Source organism: Lissotriton helveticus, chromosome 5_1, assembly GCF_964261635.1.
Source record: "Lissotriton helveticus chromosome 5_1, aLisHel1.1, whole genome shotgun sequence".
NCBI classification, from domain to species: domain Eukaryota; kingdom Metazoa; phylum Chordata; class Amphibia; order Caudata; family Salamandridae; genus Lissotriton; species Lissotriton helveticus.
The window spans coordinates 927383403-927402296 of NC_136065.1; the positions used below are offsets into that span (position 1 = coordinate 927383403).

Below are 18894 nucleotides of genomic sequence, written 5' to 3' on the forward strand. Positions count from 1 at the left end.
ATCTTGCAAAGAGCCTGTCTGGGAAGATCAGGTCACTTGCAGCGGGCCCATTAAACAACATGGTATCTTTTCTGGTGCGACATGTGATGGTCCAGCACCGCAAGGTACTGAGGAAATCCCCAAAAAGGGTCCTAACAGCAAGGAAGTTTTATTCTTAAAACCCTTGCTGAAAATCAATTCTAAAGGGTACACTTCTTGATTATGCATTTGGGACGCGGACTCCATAAGCAATGTCTCTAGGGTGACATGTAGAAGAATGAGCATCCTGCAATACCTGCATTATTAAATCCAGATCTGTACAGTGTGAAGCAGACCAGAGAGCTGGCAGACAAGAGGAACAGTCACCCTGTAACTTAAATAACAAGCATTTGCAATGCAATAGGTCTCGCATTTACAAGAGTTGGAGCTATTGGCATTGTAAATGACAATGCCTTATATTAATTTGTATTGAAAACCTGCAAGCGGTGCATAAACACGCAATCAGAATCCGACACTCGCCTCCACGTGGTAAATCATAACCTAATCTGTAGCCCCACCTCCGGCTTTCTAAAACTAAGAACTAAGCCACATCAGGGGTATGTTTTTGTGACAGGTTAAACACTTAAATAAGATCAATACAAAGCTATAAACACGCAAAAAATGTCTATTTGCACAAGTACATTAAAATCAGTGTTCAGTGTTAACCGGTTCGTCCACATTTCCTTGCCAAAGTGAGACATCATCAGATTCAAAACATTGGAGTTCTAGACCTGTCTGTGAATGTTGTTTCAAAAAGATGGTGCTGGTTTAAAGTGACTATTGGCGTCACATTACATCTCACACCAAGACAGACAGCATCAGCAACGTTTTAGAATTCATGTTGCTGGTGAATGTTAGAGGTGCAAGACTGGGTAAAGGAAACTGTTTTTCCCATCGCTGGGAGACCCTTTAAGGTTTTTTTAGGACAGAGCAGCAGTGGATCAAAACCAAGGAAAAAGCATGATTGGAGGCAATAAGCAAAAGCACTTGATTTTGTAACACGAGAAAACATGACATTTGCTCAATGTTTTTTTGCAGATGGCTTTAGCAACAACTTGGACCAAAAAACACAACAATTCTGAGACCTTTCTGCCCACATTGGCGCCCCAGTTCGGTCTACTTAATTTTCATATAAGCTTCTTTGCCACTCTCTCTGGACAGTCTCTAAATCTGGCTTCTCTGGCCTTCCTGTATTCCCTACCTTATCTTTTCTTCAAGAATGACTCCTTTCCTCCAATACATTAACCTTAAGAGTCACCATGAGCCCAATTACAGTTGAAAAACGTGTGCACTGTGTGATTCAACCCACACACCAGTCCTCCCGTAACCACACAGGTTGCCCCCTAACCTCTCTCTCCGTTGTCTAACTCTGCCCACATCCCAAACTTTGGACTGCCCCTTCATGTATATCCTGCACACACATGGCTAGTCCACTCTCTCCCACCTACACCATACCCCTCTAAGCTCCATACCTTGCTGTTGGCGCAGGTCACGCTCCGCAGGGTTCTGTAGAAGATGGGCAGCAGCGCCATGATCAACAGGCTCCCGTAGCCCAGCACCGTCCCCTCGGGGAGCCAAGCAGCAGGGCAGATGCGTTGAAAGCTGTAGGTCTGAGTCGTTGATCAGCGATGGGGGAGGCTCTGCCATGGCTGGAGGTTCGTGGGGCAGCGGGGTCCAGAGAGGGAGGTGGGACGGAAAGGTGCAGCACCGAGGCTGCGTGGAGCTCTGTATGAGGGCCCCGGACAGGGAAGAGACCGCTCTTTCAAGCTCTGCTGCTTTTTGGTACCGGTAAGGCCACGTTACCTAAACAACTAGGAAGTGACGTCCCTCCCGGCTGAAGCACCGTGCATGCTCCACTTTATCCTTAGCAACGGGTGGCAACGAAGGGCGGGCCCGGGAACTAAGGAAGTGCATGTAGACACAGAAGGCATGCTGCAAACCAGCCTTACCTTACTGCACTTTTGAAAGGAACCTGGAAAACATGCCTTACCCAAAGCCAGACTGTTCAGTAAAACCTTCATTTCATAAAGCACAAGAAATTTCGAAATTGAGACTGCCATTAACAGGTTGAACTGCATTCTCGCTCGCACCAGGTTAAATGTCACACCTGTTCTTGGGGGCAGGGGGTGAGCAGGGCGCAAAACACGCGTGTCAGCCGCTTGTTTATATATTGTATTGTATTGTATTGTAATTGCATTTATATAGCGCTTACTACCCCTGACGAGGCGTCGAAGCGCTTTTTCGGCGGGTAGCAAGCTACTCCGGGACCCATAGAGGATTAGTGTTGAATTAGTATAGTGAAACATGCAAGTACATTTTAAGTGGTGGGTAGGTTAGTCAGTTTTTTGGATTTGGAATGATAGCAGAAGGATAGAGGAGGAGAAAGGTTTGTATTTATTTATCGCTCGCTTGTTGACGCACGCTATTCAGGAAGCCTATAAAGGATTAGTGGTAAATTAATATGGTGAAATATGAGGTAATTTCAGTGGTGGATATTAGTCAGTTACTAGGAGTGAGAAGGATAGTGGAGGGATAAAAGGGGAAGAAAGATTTGCATTCATATAGCACTTGCTACCCCTGATGGGTGTTGAAGCGCTTTTCTGGCCAGTAACACACCACTCCAGAACCCATAAAGGATTAGGGTTGAAAATTAGTATAGTATAAATATGAAATAATTTGAGTAATAGATATGTTATTCAGTTATTTGGGCAGTATATTAGTATAGTTGAATATGGAATATGGAATTTGAGAAGTGAACATGTTAGTTTGTTAATTTTGATTGAAAAGGATAGTGGAGGGATAAAAGAGTGAAGAATTTAAAAAATTTTTTTTTTTTTTAGGTCTTAGCAGTAGGAAGAGGCTTTTGGATGAGTAAAAAGGAGTTTTGGAGGGAAGGAGTCAGAGGGGAGAGTTTAAAAAGGTTTGTTTTAGGGGATCGTGTAGTAAAAAGAGGTGTCAGATGATGCAAGATGGGGTAGAGCAGGAGAGAGTCTAGAAAGGGTTATTTTGGCGATCATAGTAGTGGTATGGGTTTGGGATAAATGAGAGAGTGGATGTAGAGGATATATTGATGTATAGGATGAGAGATTGTTTAGTGCATTAGAAGGAGTAGTAGAAAGAAGTTTGAAATGAGTCAGAAGGTTGGGCTAGAAGATATATTGAGCGAAGTATAGGCTGAGAAATAGGCGAGTGCATTGGATATGCTAAATTAGTATAAAGTAATAAATATATAGATCCATAAGTTCATTGAAAGTATATAGATACATAAAGGAAGTAAGTATATTTAGATTAAATATATTGATAGAGGCACAGGATGAGAAATAGGGTAGTGCATTGGATATGCTTTTTCAGGAGAAAAGTAACAGACACAAAGACCCAAGTACATGGAAGATCAAAGATGATTTTATTATTAATATTATTATTATTATTTTTTATTTCTCTTAACAACATAATTATTTTACATGTTTTATAAAGTAATACACAAAGATAGGTACATATCTATAGTGAAAACAAATGCTTATATACAGGGGAATATGCTGTAAATTTCTGTTTCCGTATGGTGCTTATGTGGAGGAAGAGCCAGATCTTGAGTAGTTTTCTGAAGATAAGGTGGTTGTCGGTGGATCTTATGTTGGGGGGGTAAAGAGTTCCATAGTTCGGCTGCTTGAACAGAGAAGGATGTGCCACCCATGGTTTTTTTCTCGTATGGTGGGATTTTGAGGCGAGATGCTCCTTTAGAGCGGAGGTTCCTTTGTTGAATGTGTTTGGAGATTTTATTCCTGATGAAGAGTGGTCCTATTCCATGTATTGCTTTGTGGGTGATACAAAGCAGCTTGAACGTGGATCTTCTGGCAACCGGTAACCAATGCAGGGCTTTCAAGGCAGGGGAGATGTGGTCTCGTGGTTTGATATGCAAGAGTAGTCTGGCAGCCGAGTTCTGAATCCGTTGTAGTCTTTTCATGGTCGTTAAAGGTGATCCTTGGTAGAGGCTATTGGCGTAATAGAGTTTGGACAGAACAAGGGAGATGGTAGCTTGGACCTTGTGTGGAAATCCCACATGAAGGAAAATTTGTCGCAGCGTTTTTATAGTAGCATAGCTTGATCTTGCTAGTTTATCCACTTGGACATTCATCGACCGCTTGGAGTCCATGGTCATTCCGAGGTTTCTTACTTCCTTCGATACTTTAGGCAGTGATCCCAGTTCATCAGGCCATGTGGCAAGCGGGTTGTAATTTTTCCAATCGCCACACGTGAGTATTTCAGTTTTTGAAGCATTCAATTTGAGATGGCTCCAAGTCATCCACTGATCCACGGCTCTGAGACAGCTGAAAATTTGTGATTTTCCAATGTCTTTGGGGCCTTCCAGTTGAAGGAGTATTTGCGTGTCATCTGCATAGTTGTAGCACGTGAGGTGAAATTTATTGATCAGTACAGGTAAAGACTTCATGTAGATGTTGAAAAGCATGGGCGAGATGATAGAACCTTGAGGGACCCCTGCTTTTGTGGCGTATGGTTTGGACGAGAAACGGTTGGTGTGGATGACATTAGTTCTGTTTCGAAGGAAGGATGCGATCCAGTCTAGAGCAGTTCCCTCTATGCCGGCTTCATTAAGTCTTTGTTTCAGAGTGTCATGGTCAACCGTGTCAAAGGCAGCTGAGAGGTCCAAGAGGAGTAGCGCAGCAACCCCGTTGCGTCAACTGTATTCTTTAGGTCATCCCAGATGGCAAGGAGAGCAGATTCAGTGCCTCTTCCCGGACGGAATCCTGTTTGGGAATCTGAAAGTATGTAATTCTCTTCAATGAATTGTGACATCTGGGCGAACGCTTCTCTTTCTATCAGTTTGCCCAGGAAAGGTCCATTTGTAATGGGTCTGTAGTTGTCAGGGTTCAGCGGGTCCAAGTTTGTTTTCTTCAGCAAAGGGGGTATGTATGACTTTTTGAGTTCTTCTGGGAATATTCAAGTAGTTAAGGAATCATTGATGATTCTTCTTACTGGAATGGCAGCAGAGGTTTTTAAAAGAATTGTCTTGAAAGTTTGTGGCGGACAGGGGTCAGAAGGGATGCCGGCAGGCCTGCTTGCTTTGACCAGGTCCATAAATTCCTTGTGTGAGATGTGTTGGAAGGAACGGAGAGGCTTGATTAGAGCATTCTTGGATAGTTTTGTACAAGGGTTAGTGCTGGTGCTTTGTTTCTGTTCTAAGTACGAGTCCAACGTGTCTGCTTTGTCCGTGTAATGATTTGTCAGTTTGTCTGTGAAATCTTGAGTAACAGGATGAGTTCCTTCTAGGCAATTTGGTTTTCGAAATTCATTCAGTATTTTATAGAATTCTTTATTTGCACATTTAGCGTTTTGACTTTTCTTAGCTTTTTTTGATAGCCAACTTATATAATCTGTTAATTTTTTGTAGGTGTAGTTTGTCTTGTTTGGTGTTTGTTTTGAGCCAGGTACGTTGCAGCTTTCTAATTTGTTGTTTTATGTCTTTTATTTCTATGTTTCTCCAAGGCGCTTTTTTTCTTTTGTTCTGTTGTGTCGTTTTGAGTGGTATCAGGATGTCAAAAGCTTCCTGTAGCCACTCATATAGATTCTGAACAGAATTTATGGTTTCCAGATTTATACTGGATGTTAGTTGTGTTTCCAAGTGTTCCAAATTGAGTTTGTTTCACGGCCGATAGGTGGATGGATGTAAGGTAGTTTTAGGTGAGTCGCTTAGTGTTGTTTTATGTTGGAAAGCAAGCAAGTGGTGGTCTGACCATGTGACTGGAGTTATAGTTTGAAAGGTAACTAGTTCAGTATTAGCAAAAATGACATCTAGGATATGTCCAGCGGTGTGTGTCGGATTGGGGACAATCTGATGCATCTGTGTATCTTAGTGCAGACAAAAGTGAAAACACGACATGGCATATATCCCTGTGTGCCATGGCCACAGACACTACATGCAGTATAGGTAAGTCAGCCCTACAGCAGGCCTTACAGCGCCAAGGCAGGGTGCACTATACATCATGTGTGGGCATATCTAAATGAGCAGATATGCCCCCCATGATGTCGAAGTCGATTCTTAGTACAAGTGAACAGGGAAGCCATTTAAGTACATGTGCTGTACACTGCTGAAAACAAGTTCCCCAGCTACACGATGGCTTCACTGAAACCAGAGATGTTTGGTATCCAACATCTCGTATTAATGTTCCCACACTGATTCCAGATGTGGATTTATTCATTCATGCACCCAGAGGGCACCATAAAGGTGCTCCCTGAAAACCTACCAACTACTGGTCTTGTCACAGACTGGTATTAGCCAGCCTGCAACCACAGAAGAATTTCTGACCCCCAGGTGCGAGGGCCCTTGATCTCAGGAGGGCAGGAACAAACAAAGCCTGCCCGGGCAGAGGGTGTTTACTTCCCCATCCAACAGGATGACCTACGAATTAGCATGCCAAGGCAGGGAGCTTCAAAGAGCCGAGTGTCTCTGGTATCCACAGGAGAGGATGCCAAACCCCCTTGACCAGGGCCCATATGGCAGCTGGACAAGGTGGTAAAGTTGATAGAGTGGCGTGTTCCACCCATAAGGTGGGCTACCTGAAGTGAATACGAAATTTCAGAGTCTGCAATCTTGGTAATGTCAAACTTAGGACCTCTGGGACTGGGACAGAGTTATGCCTGCTTCCCACAGGAAGTGGTCATATAGGGGGGCGTAGTGACCCCAGAGGTAGGTAGCCAATTAGCTACTACCCTACACTCCCCTAAAACCTCTAAACTCAGTATTTAGGGGAGCCCCTGGCACCAGAAGAGCAGATTCTGCCGACCTGAAAAAAGACGGACGTGAAGAGTCGCAAGAAGCAAGAACAGAACAACCAGCCACTGACTTGGCGCCAACCCTTCCGGCCTGTCTGCTGACTTTGTGGTTCTGAAATTCTGGACCCTACTGTTGTCCCGGTATCGAGGTCCGATACCCGTGTCCCGAAACATCAACGTACCATGACGAATTTGGTGTCGACGCACGGATAATGATTAGGACATCATTCCTATGCATTTGCGTCATGATCGAGGTATGCTAACACCCCTGAATCGTAGTTTCCGTCCCGACCCCTCAGACTCCATTTTGTAAACGGTATCCATCTTGTGTCTTGCCCTCATGATAAGTCAATTAAAGGTCGAGCTTGATCTAAAAGGACACGTCCACCTTCCCCGACTTCCCCCTGACCTGTCCCAACTGACTCCCTTGCCTCCAGCCAAACCTGTTTGGGCAGCTCCTCGCCCAGTGGCCAAACACGATAGCATCAATGCACAACATACCACAAACCATTCAAGGCGTACAGATCATGTTTTCTACACACATACACACCTGTCCACGCTCCCTGTTTATGGCCAGTTTTATGACTAGGAGGTGCCTTCTTTTATTGGGGCTTCACCGATATCTGATGGGAGTTCCGGGCCTGGCTAGGTAATCTATCACGAATTGGACATCTAAAATACGGGCTTGCCTACATGACTTCGCTCTTTTGTATTATTGTAGAAATATGTGTATAGCCATATCATAAACTCAAGAATTCTTGCATGCAGCTATTATTTCTGTATATAAGGAGAAGGCTGGTTCTGTAAAAACGAACAGTCTCCTGAGAACACATGACCCGTGCTTGTCGTGCTTCTAGGACACCTGTTACTTGGTAGCTGCCAATAAAACTTGATCTCTGACTCGACTAGAAGACTCCGTGTTTCTGTGGTCCGGAACAGGGAGAACTCAGAGGTCTTCGGGTGTTATCCCCTGGCACCAAACGGGTTCCTAAAAACCCGTTAACTCAGTTGGCGCCCAACTCGGGGCGGTATCAAGCGGCGACGGTCCAAGCCAGATGTTCGTGAGGAGCTTCGTGTGAAAATTCCAGAGGACGGCCAGCCACTTCAGCGACCCCTGTATGTCGACGTGGTTCCGAAGGTCTTTGCTGCGAGGTTCCCCGCGTCCCGACGGCTACGAAGGACTGCTGCCCTGACTATCGCCTTGTTTTGGACCCAGTGATCCTTGGTAGAGCGAAACGATAGACGAGTCTTCTAGCGACATCACCGATCTTCAAATACTTCAGTTAAGTATAAGTGGAGCGTCTCCCAGTCCTTAGTTTGTCCTTAGTTTTTGGTATCCTTGAGATACGCTTTTATTTGGTACTTGCAAGCCCCAAAGCCGAAGGACTTGTGTATTCACGAGAAATATCGTAACAGATAATCCTTTGAAGTTTGAAGCTAGACTAGTGAGCAAAGATGCCTGGTTTTAGCAGACTTGGAAACTTGTTTTGTCTTGTTTATAGTAAGGACTCCCGATTAGAGGATTCCTGTCCGGTTCCTCCGATTGGAACTCCAACATATGAGCTCTATGTAAAGCACGGCGTAGGTCCTATCACATATAATGAAGTGTGGATAAAATACACCCGCAAGGATGGTGTTTTAAAATGGCCCCAATATGGTAGTTTCGACTCAGAAATATTAGATAACCTAGAGGTCAAATTATTTAAGAGAATAGCCCGGCCGGCGATGTTTGACTCTTTCCGCTTATGGCGCAAAGAAGCCAAACAGAAAGAAATAAAATTAGCAAAAAGGAATAAAAGAGGTATGTCAATGGTGCAAGCTGCCGTTGCATACAGGGATAACGAGGAAGAGCAGGAAAACAAACAAATACTTAGGAGCAAGAAGCTAGCAGTAGATAAATGCTACCCGATGTTACCAAATAAGGGACAAGGTCAAGAGGAGAGATCCGAGAAAGATCCATTAATGTCCCACTTATTAAGCTCACCTCCACCGTATGCGTTAGACGCTACTACAACGCCAAAGCATTTTACTATACCGCGCCCCGGCGCACGTAACCCAGCTCTTGCACGAACGCCAGCTCCTCTTCAGCTGGTTTCTACTTCTCCGGCGCAGCCTTCTCAAGGGCCGCCATCTTTGCTACCTACTCCATCTACTTCTACGACTTTGCCTACAGCTCCAGCTATTGTCTATGATACTACGTCTGCTCCTACTTCAACTTCCTCTGCTATTGCCTCTACTTCTTCTTTGCCTCAGCCTGTTTTTTCCGATGCACTTGCTCCTCCGCAAGGTTCTCCTTCTATTAGACAAAGAGTGACAGGTACCGTCACTGGTCTGCTTTCACCTTTCTTTGGGTCGCCTAAAACGACCCCTAAAACAGAAGATAGACAGTTACGTAGTCAATTGCCTGATTACGAGGAAAGAAAAGTGCTGAATGAACTAGCCCGTAAATGGATTACGGATACTGTTAGATATGATGTTCAGTCTGTTATGGAAGTTTTCCGTCAATGGAATGCACCCACTCAGAGATACGTATTCGAAGAAATGTGTGTATATCTGGGCGAAGATGTGAAGACAAATGATCCCAAATACACAATGAACAAACTATGGCGTACACGCTTTAAGTTCTATGAAGGTATGATTATAGGTGCAGATGTTGAGAAAGCGATAGAGTTATTGCTCTCTTATAGGAGTAAGGGAAACGTCTCTAGATCATGTCACGAAGACGATGCACCAGACGGGAAAAGAGCGAGACAGTACCCCATGAGAGAGGTTCCTCCGGTTTGGAGGGAAGGTGATGCGAATGCGAATCCACCAATTCTGCCTCATTTCCAGCGTGTATGGGTACATGTCCCCTGGAAAAGATCCGATGTCTTAGCACTCAAACAGACACTGCCTGATCCTCGTAAAAACCCGACTGGGTATTATAAGGAGTTATCACAAACTGCAAGCTCATGTATAATGAATTTAGCGGATATCGACATGTTGTTTGGGAACGTTGTTCCACATCCTCTATGGAGCAAAATACGTCATACGAACCATGACCAAGAACTAGGTGACTCATGGGCGAACATTGCCGCTATAGATGCTAGACAAATTGGTGGTTCTAAACCTGAGCCGTTAATAGCTGAACTTCCCGGTAGAATTATCGCGTACATGAAAACGATAATGCCTGAAGTACGCGTAAACTGGGACAAGCTATCTGCGTGCAAGCAGAAGAAAGATGAGAATGTGTCTGACTTTTTCACAAGATTTGAGGAGACTTTCACCGATCATAGTGGTCAGGATATGGCTACCGAGGGTGGTCAAAGATTGTTTGTAGACAAATTCGTACATAATTTAATCCCTGAACTGTGTAATAAACTGAAAGATTCAGAGAGTGCTTGGGCTGTCTCTACGTCAGCGCAAATTTTTGCTACAGCCCAGTACTACGAAAATAGGCGCAAAGACGAGCTAGATAAAGTCGACAAAAAGACAAAAGATTTAAAAACTAAAGTTCTTCTCCAGCAAGCCTATCCGCCTCGTACGACTAGTCAGCCCAATTACCAACAATAACAGCAGTATTCGAGAAACGCGCAAGGAAACGAGTTTTCCCATCAGCGTATTGCTTATGGCCCGAATCAATGTGCGTATTGCAAAGAAGAGGGTCACTTTAAAGGTAATTGTCCGGCTCTTGCGCGACGTTTGAGCGGTGCTTCAGGTGTAAGGGGAAGAGGTGTTCAACATGCCCCTAGAGGTAGGGGCCGTGGAAATTTCACCCAGAATACAACTTCTTTTCCGCCTCAGAATTCGATGAACAGCTTTGACCAACAGAATAATGCGTCGTCCAGGTCAGCTCAGTACTATGCTGACGACTATTACACCGAACACGAAAATGAGGGTAACGATTGCTAGGACAGCCATGGACAAAGAGAGGGAGTTGTTTCAGTTCCAGTAGATCAGAATGGACCTTATGTCAAGGTAATTACCTGAGGAGTGTCAGAGCCATTTCTGCTGGATACTGGTGCTACAAAAAGTTCTATCATGCACTCGAAACTTCCTGGCGCACCTTTGTCTGGCGAAATGAATGTTTCGGTAGGTTTCTCTGGCGCCCCTGTTAGAAACCCGATCTCCAGTCCTATATCTCTTTCTATTGGCCCGTGCGAATTAGAAGCACCCCTCATTCTTACAACAGGTTGCGGTGAAAATTTGTTAGGTTTGGATTTGCTAAAAAGGTTATATGCGACTTTGTACTGTTCCCCCTTGGGAGTACAACTTACTTTAGGTAAGAAAGTCATTTCTCCAATGTATTTGTCAAAGGACAATATTCCGACTGAATTGTCATCACTTCCTGATATACTTTGGGCTAATGGCTCTAATGATGTAGGTCGTTTGGAGATAGCACCGTATGTCATAACATTGAAAGCCAACGTTAGGTTGCCACGTATTCCCCAATACAAAATATCTAGCGAATGTGAAAAGGCATTATTGACGATTGTTTATGACCTGATTGATAAAGACGTCATCGAAGAAACAACAGGAAATGTTTGTAACAGTCCAGTTCTGCCCGTCTTAAAGCGTACTGATCCTTTACAACCGCCTGTGTACAGGTTCGTGATCGACCTCAGAGAAGTGAACAAGATAGTTATCCCACAGTTTCCAGTTGTCCCCGACATTACTGGTTTATTGACGATGGTTCCAGCTTCAGCAAATTGGTTCTCGGTGATCGACCTGAAGAACGCTTTCTTCAGCATCCCGATTGCCGAGGAGAGTAGAGATATTTTTGGATTCCATTTAGGAGGACGAAGCTTCCGCTTCAAGTGCGCTCCTCAAGGTTACTGCGAAAGCCCATCAATATTCAGTCAGGCCCTGAAAACACAACTAGACACAATTATTCTACCGAATGGTTCAACTCTGATTCAGTACGTAGACGATCTGCTGATCGCTGCAGACACTGAAGAAATTTGCAAACGAGCTACGCTGTCATTATTGCATCACTTATGTGACATGAAGCACAAAGTCTCTCTTTCCAAACTACAATTTTGCCGACAAGAAGTAACCTACTTAGGTCACATCTTGTCGAAGGAGGGAAGGAGACTGACACCAGAAAGAATACAGGCAATTGCAGAACTGAGTGCCCCAAGGACACAGAGAGAGGTTCGAGCCTTCTTGGGCATTACATCGTACTGTAGACAATGGATACCGAATTTCTCACTACTAGCTAAACCCTTGCTGGCACTACTCTGCAAAGACACGCCAAATCCTATGCCTTGGTCTGAAGATTGCCAGACGAGTTTCCACGAGTTGCGTGATGCATTATGTTCGGCTCCTGTGTTGGGAAACCCCAACTACAGTAAGCCTTTTACATTATATGTCCATGAGAAGGAAGGTTGTGCATTATCAGTTTTAACACAACATTTTGGGGACAGACAGCGCCCATGCGCGTATTTTTCGGCAACTCTAGACCCTGTGGCTAAAGCCCTACCAAGTTGTCTGAGGGCTACCGCCGCAGCAGCTGTCTGCATCCGACAATCCGCTGGATTAGTCATGAACAATACTCTGATCGTTATGGTTCCGCATGCAGTAGACATTTTACTAAACAGGACGAAGACACAACACCTTACTAGCGCTCGACTATCCAGTTACGAACTTACACTGCTAGCAAGTCACATCCACATAAAGAGGTGTGATACACTGAATCCCGCAACGTTATTACCCATTCCGACAGAAACAGACAAGATTGATAACCATGACTGCTGTTTTAGGACAGAAGAAGAGACAAAAGGGAGAGTAGAATTACAGGACACTCCCCTTCCTGAATGCAACAATACTTTATGGGTTGATGGTTCATGTTTCAAGCTGCCGAATGGTGATACGACTGCAGCATATGCCGTAACGACATTACACACCATGCAAAAATAAACACACGTGTCTGGAAAAGACACGTGCGCGAGCAAGCTAAATCTCCACCGGGTGGGCGGAGCCTAAGGGAGACAGTGCAGACACAAACCCAGCTTCCAAAGAAGCCAGACAGAAACCAACGATTATAGATCTCGCCAAGGCGAGCAGCACCTGCGCTGCAACGCAGGTGAGACCTAAAAAAACCATTGCTTGGAGCCTGGGAGCAGTGCGGCACGCCAGCCATTGTGTCAGCACTAAAAAGAAAGTGGCATGACAGGTCTGGGAGCGGAGCATGATCACAGAGTCACACATCAGCTCAGGCTTCCTAGATGCAATGGAAAAATACTATACTCCTTCCTCATAAAAGGGTCAAATGCAGCATAAGTAGAAGTGGAGCAGAGGGCAGGGACAAGAGCATTATTTTTCAACTCCTTTAGTACCGGTTTCATCTTCTCCGCGAGGTTCCATACACCAGTATTGTGCTTCAGTTGTGCAGCGCATGTATGTTTCCGAACTTGGTCCTCTTAGAATACCACTCATGAAACATCTTAGCCTTTATTAGCACCATTTAGAACATACTTCTTTGAGTGCTCACTCACTCTAGCCACAGACTAGAGAGTCATATTTAGAAATGCCACCTTGAAATTATCCAATAAACAGGTGTACTTGAATTGGGGAAAATCTGTATTTGGACAAAGTATGGATGCCTTAGAAACGTATTATGGCGTTATTGCAATAGCTGTAGAAAATAATAGCTGCTGAATTAGTGAGTAAATTCACAGAATTAACGTTATTATAGTTATTAACCTGCATTTTGACTACTTATCTTTTTTTTTGTTACCTCAATACTCCTGTCTATACATGTTCTTTGATGTTAAATATTTCCCTTTGGTATGATAATCAGTTTGGGAATTACTAAATCAATAGTGTCACCAGTAATATTCTGGAGAATTGTCAAATGTTTAACTAATGCTTAATATTTAATTTTCTATGACCTTCATATACCTATCAAAACATTCACGTTTCAAGGGTGGTGTTTTACTTATAGCAACATTATTTCCATGTTACACTCTGTGTTATACTCTTAGATCCATTAATTACCTGTTGCTCCAGAAAGGAGATCCTCTTATTTTCTTCTTGTTGTTTCGAGAAACATTTTCGAAGAACTTCAGCCTGAAATGGTTAAGAAATAAATGAACATTGTCATAGAGGAACTGGCCCTTATGAAACATAACAAATGAACAAGTTACTTACAGTCCAGTAATGCTCTTTACAGTGAATACTCTAGCCGCAGATTTTTTACCTTAGAATACTACGAGGTGCCAGACTGGATCTGGAAACTTTTTTTATGATATATCAAAGCAGCTTTGATAATAGAATACTGTCCTAATATCTATACTTGGGATCTGTTTGATATAGGCTCTGACGAAAGCCTTAAGATCTATGTGGGCGCAATTGGCTGAACCATGTGGACCATTGACCTTGTTAGATGTAAGGAATCATTGACTGATTCCTATGTGTACATGTTTTTTTTGTTTTCAACCATATCCCAATTCCAGTGAATAATAAAACCAACTAGGAGCTGGAGAAAGCGTCAGTTATTTTTACCTCAGACCCCCTCTCCAACTTGAGAATATCAAGGTACGCTCCATTCCCAGGAAGGTTTAGCCCATTACGGAACTCTGGGTGCCTGGAATGACGACCCAATGATGAAGCATACCACTGATTAACGTTGGTAGTGCCTACTAGCGGACGCTAGTGGATGGGGGTCTTTGAATTAAATTGTTTTGAGACAGTTACTAGAGACATTTCCTCAGGTTCCACTCTTGCTTTGAGGAGTACCTTGTTCGGAGTCAGAGCCAAAAAAAGAATGGAGCCTCTGCTGGCAGAAGCATTGGTACAGAGTCATGCTGAATGACGACCGGCTGAGCTTTAGTAATTTCATAGCACAACATCATTTGAGATCAGATTAAAATCAGTTCTGGAGTGAGACATCTGAAGCAGCACCAGATCCTCTGCCTGTATGGAGGTCGACAAGGAATGGCCCAGCACAGGTCCTGGTGCCAATGTAGATGTATGTTTAAGAGTCGCAACAGGTAATAAGGGCACAGACCAACCAGTAGAGATCCCAGTAGAGGGCCCTGAGGTTTCAGGCCTAAAGGTGTGTCAAAGGTACCTAGAAGTGTGTCAAAAAATTGCAGCGAAACCTTTTTTAAAGGCATTGTTCTGCTACAGCATTGCTAATGGTCCAAGCAACTCTAGGATCAGTTGGTGAATCAGCTTCGGGACCCAGAGGGAGATTCAGCGACATTGTGACTGCCTCATGCTTCCTCCTTGAACATGAAGTGGATGGAAGGGGTCAAATCCGTTGCTTTTTGTGTTTGCATTTGGACTTCAATTTGGACTTATGTGAGGACTTCAACCCAAAATAAACCTTTCACAGAGGGGCTCCGGGAGTAGGTCTGAGCCTGCCCACATGACCTGAAGTGAGACTTATGCACAGGCCGCAACTTAAATACAACTTCTCTTCTCATACCCGGATTGCCTTTGGGTGCAGGACGGCACTTATCGCACTACGTCACTTCTTGTCCCAAGCCCAAACACCAGATACACACATCACACAGGTTAGTAATAGACATCTATTTTCTATTGTCACAGAATGATTTGAAACCTGTAATTTAGGAAGGGACAATGTTTCACAGCAGACTGCATTTAAATGTAGAAATTGTCAATAGGCCAACAAATTTGAGAGCGAAGCTATGGATTCTCATTAGAAGTCGCAGAACTGAAGGAACTGATCTCGCCAGGCAGGGGTGCCACTCATATACAGTTCCATTCTGTTACTTTTGCAGTGGTACAGTACGAGCACTGAGCCACATAGCACCAGCTAGCGATGTACAGGAGCATTGATAGAAAAATTATTCTAAGGTGAGGAATCTACGATTACAAGTATCCATCAGAAGAACAGGTTATCTAGTTGAAGATTCCTCACCTTTGAAGCATTCCACATGTGTACTGAAATGTACTGCGACTCCATGTCAATATCATCCATGACGGATGGTACATGCTTAGGCCTATATAGGCACCACCTATGCGTGCAGACATCAGTTACTTTTTGGACCCTTCTGCTCCCACAGACCTGGAGCCAAAGACAAAACTGGTTGCGGCCAGTATACAAGGTTCCTAGATTGGGATCTTTTATGGAAGGAAAGTCCAGTTTACAGAACGTGGAGGGTCGGTGAGGAATCTTCGGTTAGATAGGTGCTCTACAGGAAAGAGGGATACCGGTAAGTAACTTGTTCTTCTGATAGAAACTTCTAATTGCAGATTCCTCACTTTAGAACAGGTACCAGAGCAGTACCTTCCAGGAGGTGGGTATGTAAACTGGCTCAAACCAAAAAGTGCTGCATGACTGAATGGACAAAGTGGCCATCTCATCAGACCTAGCTCTCCAGACAGTAGTGCTTCATGAATGTATGGAGTGATGTACACATAGGCGCCTGACAAATATCCAGAACAGGTAGTCCACTTGCCAATGCAGTAGTAACAGCCTTGGCCCCGGTCGAATGAGCCTGCAAACTTTCAGGAGGCTGCGCCTTCACTAAGCGTAGCCAATCTTGATGCAGAATACGATCCAGAGAGAGATGGTTCTTTTCCGCTCCTCTTTTCCTCTCTTTGCTCCTGTGAACCCAAACAAGAGTTGATTGTCTACTTGGGGTGCTCTAAGAGGATTGATGTAGAAACAGAGAGCCCTTTTTAGGTCTCGGTTAGTAACGCGCGAAGCGCGTTGTCGCCAGAGAACTATAGCTGGCGTCTCAGCCGACAACGAGCTGGAATGTGGCTACAAGACCTAGCCGCGCGCGCAGCATTCTCTATGGCAGCGTCGGATTATGACGCGCGCTTTCGGATTGGGTAGCGCGCGTGAGCTTGTAACGTAAACAGCTCACGCGCGCGACCCAATCCCAAGGCGCGCGTCGGAATCTTCCTCTGCCATGATGGTGCCCTGTCCGCTCTTGCCGAAGTGCCGGGCTGAGCCGTGCCAGAGTTTGTTCATTCAAAGTATAACCCGGTTGTTCGCGGGCCGATCGGCTGACTCTGGGGCAGGCATATTTGCACAGCGCGTCGCTGGGTGTTGTAGGCCGCAGTCCTGCAGTTATAAAGGGTGGATTTCCTTAAGACTCTGCTGACATCACGGATCTGCTCTCGGATTTCTGCGCCCTGCCTCTCTCGCGCGCCTTCCATTCAGGTAATTTCAGCTCCAACTTGTTTAAATTCTCAGTTCCACTTTCGAGAAATACATTTTTTCCCTAAATCTTTGTTTCAAACCCGCTGTGTGTATTTTTCGCAGCTGTGGGACAGGACATGCTGGCACCATGTATGTTAAAAGACCGAGGGCAGCCGCCATCACTGCGCACGAGGGCCTCCGAGCGAGGATGTGCATTGTATGTATCCGACTCCAAAGAACTTGAATTGTTTTCCATTTCCGGCCAGAAGTGAGAAGCACCGAGCATTGGTCCAGTCGGATGAAGTCTGGTGTGCCAGCTTTTCCTTTATTTGTTATTCATATTTTGTTTGTGTAAGCCAGATCGCACCATGATTCTATTTAGATGAAGGGCGTGCTCGGCACCACGCAGTTCACCGTAGTTACATACCACAAGCTTATAGCTTTAAAGTGCTCCTCATTTTACCTATCTCGAAAGAATGAAAGACCGAATCAGCCTCTCTGGACATCATCCTGTAATTTGCTGGTTGCACTCGGATCCCATCAGCAGGCACGTCACTTCATCCAGCCACCATGCCACTAGATGTGACTGGCTTCTGTTTAGTGTGTATGATGTGTGGCTGCATGCACGGGATCTGGAACCCTGCTAGGGTTGCACATTCAAGTAGGCGTTAATGAGCCGAGGCCCACTGGCCTGCAGGGAGACGGGAACTCTGGTGATGGTTGGGCCCATCCTCACTGGCTTCGTGTCTGCCCGATCCATGATGGTCTAACAGTAACGAGAGACCCTGCAGGGATGCAGGGTGCTACTACAGACATGAAAAGTCATTTGGGTTCCTTTAAGACAGGCTAGCCCTGGGAGGGAGACAAACTTTCAAGTTCACACTCATTGTGAGCAGAATTCAAGGTATTTGAACAAATAGTATTGTGAGTGGGGAATCTGGATCTGGTCTTGCAGATCTGGGCAGTGGTGCATTGCCTCATTGAGGCGTGTGTGAGGAGCTATAAAGGATTTATCCCTTTCCATTTAGTGATCCAGTTGAGAGAAAATGTATTTAAAAAAACTTCATGAAATAATTATTACTTGCCACCTTCCCCCGAGGAAAGGTGATCTTCATGTTCAGTAATAATTGAACCCATCATTTAAGCACTAGAGACGATTTTTTTTGAATGGTCAGTATAATTATTAGCTACACTGTGACAGGAGGCACAGACCCGCTGGTCACAAATCGGTCTGCAAGAAATTCCACATTAGGAGGTACTACCCCATCTGACAGCCCACGTGGCTGCAAGCTCACACCAGCAGGAGAAGCACGAAACACCAATACCAGGTACTAGAGCATAGTGCTACAGCAGTGGAGAGGTGAACTCTGAGCTCCTCGCCCTGCACCCACACTGGGATCCAGGGGAGCACAAGTAACACAAATGGGAACTTCTTACTGAAAGTAGTGGTGACTCTACAGACTTTCCTCCAGCAGGATTGGTGGGAGCAACGTCCCATCGTAGCTCTAAGCGGCACGCAATGGTCACAAGCCAAAGTCTTAGAAGATGACGAGTAACTCAACAGACCAGGTGTGTTCTGCGGTTTGTAGGAGGGTCGGATCCGTGTGCATGTTTTCACCAGGAGACCCCTCGGCGAGGGCCTCTCACAGTGCACGATAAGTGAAAGCACTGTACAGGAGTAGTGAACAGGCTCAGCTTCATTCACAAACAATGTTTATATACCAATTTCAAATAAAAAAAAATTCATGCAAAGCATTGTCATTTACAATGCCAGTAACTCAAACTTTAATGCTGCGAGACCTATTGCATTGCAAATGCTTGTTGGATCTAGCCGATGTACTCTCTTCTCCTTAGAGGAGTGAGGTGGAGCAAAGCACGTCAGAAAGGTGATAGTTTGCCTGATGTGAAAGGGAGTCACTACCTTTGGCTAAAGGAGGCGCGAGTCAGAAGGGCCAGCTTATCTGGATAGACATTGGTACATGGAG

General features: G+C 44.8%; 1 protein-coding gene across 2 annotated transcripts in view; it reads right to left on the reverse strand.

Annotated features, from left to right (window-relative positions):
- Nucleotides 1-18894, reverse strand: part of CEP55 (centrosomal protein 55) — a 291020-nt gene that overhangs the window by 59373 nt on the left and 212753 nt on the right. For both annotated transcript variants that reach the window (XM_078643397.1, XM_078643398.1), the window contains exon 7: nt 13786-13857. In XM_078643397.1, the coding sequence (XP_078499523.1) occupies nt 13786-13857 (72 nt within the window). The remainder of the gene's footprint in view (nt 1-13785; nt 13858-18894) is intronic.